Source organism: Onychostruthus taczanowskii, unplaced genomic scaffold (assembly GCF_017590055.1).
Source record: "Onychostruthus taczanowskii isolate IOZ18803 unplaced genomic scaffold, ASM1759005v1 scaffold822, whole genome shotgun sequence".
NCBI lineage: Eukaryota > Metazoa > Chordata > Aves > Passeriformes > Passeridae > Onychostruthus > Onychostruthus taczanowskii.
Window position 1 is genome coordinate 3,687 of NW_024506135.1, and position 6,945 is coordinate 10,631.

General features: G+C 56.2%; 1 protein-coding gene across 1 annotated transcript; it reads left to right on the forward strand.

Annotated features, from left to right (window-relative positions):
- Positions 1-2,313: 2,313 nt before the first annotated feature.
- On the forward strand, positions 2,314-5,680 carry RPL28 (ribosomal protein L28). Its single transcript, XM_041424551.1, has 5 exons — positions 2,314-2,382; positions 2,561-2,646; positions 4,800-4,923; positions 5,012-5,130; positions 5,561-5,680. Exons 2-5 carry the CDS (start codon positions 2,566-2,568, stop codon positions 5,648-5,650), a joined length of 414 nt encoding a protein of 137 aa, XP_041280485.1. The 5' UTR covers positions 2,314-2,382; positions 2,561-2,565; the 3' UTR covers positions 5,651-5,680.
- Positions 5,681-6,945: the final 1,265 nt, after the last annotated feature.

Genomic DNA, 6,945 nt, shown 5'->3' on the forward strand with positions numbered 1-6,945 from the left:
GGGACATTGAGGGGACACTGGGGGGGACACTGGGGGACACTGGGGACATTTGGGACATGGAGGGGACATTGGGGACACTGGGGGGTGGCACCAGGGTGACATCGGGGTGTCCCAGGGTGGTGGCACTGCCAGGGTGACATTGGGGTGTCCCCAAGGGGGTGACACTGCCGGGGTGACATCGGGGTGTCCCAAGGGGGGGTCCCTGGGGGTGACACGGAGGTGACACCAGGGTGGTGGCACTGCCAGGGTGACACTGGGAGACACTGAGGGGTGGCACTGCCAGGGTGACACCAGAGTCTCCCTGGAGGGTGACACTGCCAGGGTGACATCGGGGTGTCCCCAAGGGGGGTGACACTGAGGTGACACTGGGGGTGGCACTGCCGGGGTGATATCGGGGTGTCCCTGGGGGTGACACGGACGTGACACCAGGGTGGTGGCACTGCCAGGGTGACACTGGGTGTCCCCAAGGGGGGTGACACTGCCGGGGTGACATCGGGGTGACACTGGGGGCTGACACTGCCAGGGTGACATCGGGGTGTCCCCAAGGGGGTGGCACTGCCGGGGTGATATCGGGGTGTCCCTGGGGGTGACACTGAGGTGTCCCTGGGGGTGACACTGCCGGGGTGACATCGGGGTGTCCCCAAGGGGGGGGCCCTGGCGGGGGTGACATCGGGGTGTCCCCAAGGGGGGGTCCCTGGGGGTGGCACTGCCGGGGTGACATCGGGGTGACACTGGGGGCTGACACTGCCAGGGTGACATCGGGGTGTCCCCAAGGGGGGTGACACTGAGGTGACACTGAGGTGACACTGAGGTGTCCCTGGGGGTGGCACTGCCGGGGCGACATCGGGGTGTCCCCAGTTGGGGGTCCCGCCGTGGGTGCCTCCGCCCGCCCCCCCCATCCCCCGCACCGGGGCTGTGACAATGACACCGGTACCGGGGTTGGGAGAGGGCGGGGGGCGCGGGGGGACGGACCCCCAAACTGGGACCCCCAAAACTGGGACCCCGAACACCCCCAAACTGGGACCCCCAAAACTGGGACCTCAAACTCCCAAAATAACAACCCCAAAACGGGACCCCAAACCCCCCCAAACTGGGGACCCCAAACCCCCCCCCCAAACTCCCTCAACCCCCCCAAATTGGGACCCCTAAATTCCCCCAAATCAACGCCCCAAAACCCCCCAAATCAAGACCCCCAAACTCCCCCAAATTAGCACCCCAAACCCCTTCAAAAACCCCAATCCCCCCCAAAAACCTCCCCCAAACCCAGGACAGGGGGGGGTTGGGATCCCATTTTTGGGGGGCTCCCATTTTTGGAGGACCCCAATTTTAGGGATTCTAATTTTTTGGGGATTCCCAATTTTGGGGGGCTCCCAATTTTAGGTGTTCCCATTTTTGGGGGTTCCCAATTTTGGGGTCCCCTCTCACCTGGGTCCCACGGGTGCTGTTTCCCCCCCCCCCCCCCCCCCCCGCAGTTTTTAAGGCCTCGCCCCTCCCCCCCATTTCCTGCCCCCCCAAAAACAACAGGAAGGGTGGAGGGGGAGGGGTCAGGTTCCCACGGGACCCCCCCACCCACCTGGGTGGGGGATGGGCGTCCGGTTCTCACGGGCCCAGTATAAACCAGTACAAACCAGTATAACTAAATGTAACCCGGTATAAGCTGAAATAACCTGATTGAAACCGGCGTGGCCCAGTACAAACCAGTACAGTCCATCACAACCTAGTATAAAATAATACACCCAGTATAACCCAGTGCAAACCATTACAAACCAGTCTAACCCAGTACAGCTTCCAGTACCCACAATCATTGTGGGAAAAGCTCACAGACCTCCCCCAAAAAAATCCCCTGGGAAGTGCCCAAATTCCCCCAAACCCCCCTCAGGTAAGGCCTCACCTTCCAGGGCTGCTCCAGGTGGGATTCCTCACAGCTCCTGCTCTTTTCTCCCCTCCCATTTCCCATTCTTTTTTCCCCTCACGCTTCCCGCCCTTTTCCCTCATTTTTCCTGCCTTTTTTCCCTCACGTTTCCCTTAATTTTCCCCTCACAGTTCCCGCCCTTTTTCTCCCCTCATGTTTCCCGCCCTTTTCCGTAAACTCCCTCACGGAGCCGAAAGGACCCGAACGCCGCTCCGAGGAGACGGCGGAGACTGCCGAAGAGAGCCGGAAAATCCCGAAACAAACCGGAAATTTCCGAAGGAATGCTGCGCTTGACGAACACTGCCGGAGATTTCCGAGTGTCGGCGGAGAAATCCGAGCGCGGTTCGAAATTACCGAAGATGGGCGGAGATTGCCGAAGTCGGGCGGAGATTGCCGAAGGGGGGCGGAGCTTAGCGAGCCGCCGGAGCTTCCCTCGCTCTTTCCGTTTCCGGCGGCCGCAGGGAGCGGAGGTGCGGCGTGGGGCTCCGGTTTGGGGCGGCCCGTGGGGGTTCCTGGTGCCGGGGGACGGGTCCCCAACCCCGGGGAGGGTCCCTAAGGGCGGGGGGAACGGGATGGAGCGGGGAGCGGGCTGTAAGCCGCGGCGCCGGTGTGGCGGCGGGCGCTGAGGCCTCTCCCCGGTGCTCGCAGGCGCCATGTCGGCCCATTTGCAGTGGATGGTGGTGCGGAACTGCTCCAGTTTCCTGCTGAAGAGGAACAACCAGACCTACAGCACCGTCAGTGCGGGGAGGGGTCACCCCGAAACCGGGAGGGGAGCGGGGAACGGGGTTGGGGATCCTCGGTGACCCCCAAAACCCAAAAAAGCCCCTTTAACATCCAAAGGGGGTCCTTCAAATACTTGGGGTTCCCCCAAACACCTCGGGACCCCCCCAGACCCTCATGGGAGCCCCTGAAATTCTCTGAGCCCACCCCAAACCCCTGGGCTTCCACCCCTGCCTCTCTCCCCAATCTCCTGAGCACCTCACAAATTTTTGGGGTGTCCTGCAAATTGTCGGGGACACCCCCAAACCCTCCAAAATCTCCTTTGAACCCCCACCCCAGATTCTCTTTGAACCCCCCCAAATCCCCCTTGAGCCCCCACATGTCTTATTTCAACCCCCCAAAATGCCTTTTCAACCCCCCAAAATTCCCTTTGAACCCCCCAAATCCCCCTTTAATCCCTTCAAATCCCCTCTGAACCCCCCCCAAATCTTATTTGAACATCCCCAAATCCCCTTTGAACCCCCCCAAATCCCTTTTGAACCTCCCAAAATCCCATTTAACCCCCCCAAATCATATTTGAACCTCCCCCAATCCCCTTTGAACCCCTGTAAACCACATTTGAATGGCCCCAAAACCCCTTTGAACCCCCCAAATCCCTTTTGAACCCCCCCAAATCCCATTTGAGCCTCCCTAAAATCCTATTTAATCCCCCAAATCTTATTTGAACATCCCCAAATCCCCTTTGAACCTCTTCAGATCCTCTTTGAACCCCCCAAATTCCCTTTGAGCTCCCCCAAATCCCCCTTGAACCCCCACAAATCTTATTTCAACCTCCCCCAATCCCCTTTGAACCCCTTTAAACCACATTTGAATGGCCCCAAAACCCCTTTGAACCCCCCCAAATCCCCCTTGAACCTCCCAATCCCCTTTAAACCCCCTCAATCTCGTTTGAACCCCCCCAAATCCCTTTTGAACCCCCCAAATCCCATTTGAGCCTCCCTAAAATCCTATTTAACCCCCCAAATCTTATTTGAACATCCCCAAATCCCCTTTGAACCTCCCCAAAATCCCCCTTGAACCCCCCCCAAATCCCTTTGGAACCTCCCAATCCCCTTTAAACCCCCTCAATCTCGTTTGAACCCCCCCAAATCCCCTTTGAACCCCCCCAAATCTCCTTTGAACCCCCCCAAATCCCTTTTGAACCCCCCCAAATCCCATTTGAGCCTCCCTAAAATCCTATTTAATCCCCCAAATCTTATTTGAACATCCCCAAATCCCCTTTGAACCTCTTCAGATCCTCTTTGAACCCCCCAAATTCCCTTTGAGCTCCCCCAAATCCCCCTTGAACCCCCACAAATCTTATTTCAACCTCCCCCAATCCCCTTTGAACCCCTTTAAACCACATTTGAATGGCCCCAAAACCCCTTTGAACCCCCCAAATTCCTTTTGAACCCCCCCAAATCCCATTTGAGCCTCCCTAAAATCCTATTTAATCCCCCAAATCTTATTTGAACATCCCCAAATCCCCTTTGAACCTCTTCAGATCCTCTTTGAACCCCCCAAATTCCCTTTGAGCTCCCCCAAATCCCCCTTGAACCCCCACAAATCTTATTTCAACCTCCCCCAATCCCCTTTGAACCCCTTTAAACCACATTTGAATGCCCCTAAAACCCCTTTGAACCCCCCCAAATCCCCCTTGAACCTCCCAATCCCCTTTAAACCCCCTCAATCTCGTTTGAACCCCCCCAAATCCCTTTTGAACCCCCCAAATCACATTTGAGCCTCCCTAAAATCCCATTTAACCCCCCCAAATCTTATTTGAACATCCCCAAATCCCCTTTGAACCTCTTCAGATCCTCTTTGAACCCCCCAAATTCCCTTTGAGCTCCCCCAAATCCCCCTTGAACCCCCACAAATCTTATTTCAACCTCCCCCAATCCCCTTTGAACCCCTTTAAACCACATTTGAATGCCCCTAAAACCCCTTTGAACCCCCCCAAATCCCCCTTGAACCTCCCAATCCCCTTCCCAAAATCCCCCTTGAACCCCCCCCAAATCCCTTTGGAACCTCCCAATCCCCTTTAAACCCCCTCAATCTCGTTTGAACCCCCCCAAATCCCACCAAATTTTCAAGCCACCCCAAAACCCCCTCCCAAACCCCCCCCCAGGAGCCCAACAACCTCAAGGCCCGCAACTCCTTCCGCTACAACGGATTGATCCACCGCAAAACCGTGGGCGTGGAGCCGGCGCCGGACGGGAAGGGGATCGTGGTGGTCCTCAAGAAACGCTCAGGTGGGTTCACCGCCCCCCCTCACGGCCATTAGGGGAACCCCAAATTCCTCGAGAAACCCCCCCAAAATCTCGTTTTCGTCCCGCTCAGGTCAGCGCAAGCCGGCCACGTCGTACGTGCGCGTGCGGATCCGCCGCGACGCCCGCGGCTCCCTGCGCAGCCTGAGGCACCTGATCAGCAAGAACAGATACAGGAGGGACCTGCGCATGGTGAGGGGCTCCCCGAAATCCACAAACCCCAAAAACGCCGGGCAGTTGTGAGGTTTGGGCTGCGAAAGCCGTGGAGGAGTGGAAAGCCTTACTGGAGAAAGATGCAAAAATTCGGGGTTACCCCAAAATTGTGGAGACCCTAAAATTTGTGGGTGTGATAACAGAGGAAGGGGCCCACAGCTTCACAAGCTGAGGAGGGGTCCCCAAAATTAGAGTGGGCTCTAAACACCCCAAAAAATTGAGGGACTTTTAAAATGTCTTGGAGGGGCTTAAAAGTCTTGGGAAGGGAGTGGGGGGTCCCCAAAATTGAGGGTGCTCCCCAAACCTACTTTGGGATTTCAGAGGGATAATTTCGGGTGTGCTCCCCAATAATCCTCAGGGTTATTTTTTATTTTTGGGGTGCTAAACTCGTTAATTTTGTCCCCTCCAGGCCGCTCTGCGCCGGGCCAGCGCCATCTTGCGCAGCCAGAAGCCCGTGGTGGTGAGGAAGAAGAGGGTGAGGGCGGCCAAGGCCCCGTGAGCAAAATCAGAAATAAAATGTCTGAACAACTTCCAGAGTCTGCGCTTCATTTTGGGGAAGGGAACCTGAGGAATTCAGGGGGATATTACCTCAAATTTTCCCCTATTTCTTACCTTTTTTGTTGCTCAGATTTTCTGTCTTTCCTCCACCTCACGTTTTCCCTGCCCTTTTTTCCCCTCACGTTTTCCCCGCCCTTTTCTCCCCCCTCATGTTTTCCCGCCCTTTTTTCCCCTCACGTTTTCCCCGCCCTTTTCTCCCCCCTCATGTTTTCCCCCCCCCTTTTCTCCCCCCTCATGTTTTCCCGCCCTTTTCTCCCCCCTCACATTTTCCCGCCCTTTTCTCCCCTCACGTTTTCCCCGCCCTTTTTCTCCCCTCACGTTTCCCGCCCTTTTTCTCCCCTCACGTTTCCAGTATATCCCAGTCCAAACCAGTATAAACCAATTTCCCAGACTATATTCCTATATATCCCAGTCTGGGCCTGTATAAACCAGTTTGGCCCAGTATAACTCCACTCCAGACCAGTATAGACCAGTTTGTCCCAGTATGCACCAATCTAGACCAGTATAAACCAGTTTGGCCCAGTATAACCCCACTCCAGACCAGTATATCCCAGTCCAGACCAGTATAAACCAGTTTGGCCCAGTATAACCCTACTCTAAACCAGTATAACTCCACTCTAGACCAGTGTAAACCAGTTTGGCCCAGTATAACCCTACTCTAAACCAGTATAGACCAGTTTGTCCCAGTATGCACCAATCTAGACCAGTATAAACCAGTTTGGCCCAGTATAACCCCACTCCAGACCAGTATATCCCAGTCCAGACCAGTATAAACCAGTTTGGCCCAGTATAACCCCACTCCAGACCAGTATATCCCAGTCCAGACCAGTATAAACCAGTTTGGCCCAGTATAACTCCACTCCAGACCAGTATAGACCAGTTTGTCCCAGTATGCACCAATCTAGACCAGTATAAACCAGTTTGGCCCAGTATAACCTTACTCTAGACCCGTATAACCCGACTCCAGACCAGTATATCCCAGTATATCCCAGTATATCCCAATGCCCCGCCCCGATCCCTCACCCCCCCGCTCACTTTGGGTTAAAATTTCGGCTTTTTGGGTCCGGCGAGCGGACGTGGCGCGCGGCAGCCAATGGGAGCGCGGCTCGCCCCGCCCCACGTGGGTTTTGTCGCTTCTGATTGGTCGAGACGCTGAAAGGGGCGGGGCCAAAGCTGTGAGGGACCGCGGGACCCCCCCGGGTTTGGGGCAGGACGAGACGAGGTGAGGGGGGGGGG

Bases quoted from the DNA above. Each gene is read 5' to 3' on its own strand.
- RPL28 (XM_041424551.1), top strand. From the start codon at position 2,566: ATGTCGGCCCATTTGCAGTGGATGGTGGTGCGGAACTGCTCCAGTTTC. The intron at 2,647-4,799 runs GTCAGTGCGGGG...ACCCCCCCCCAG, and splicing joins ACAACCAGACCTACAGCACC to GAGCCCAACAACCTCAAGGC. The intron at 4,924-5,011 runs GTGGGTTCACCG...CGTCCCGCTCAG, and splicing joins GGTCCTCAAGAAACGCTCAG to GTCAGCGCAAGCCGGCCACG.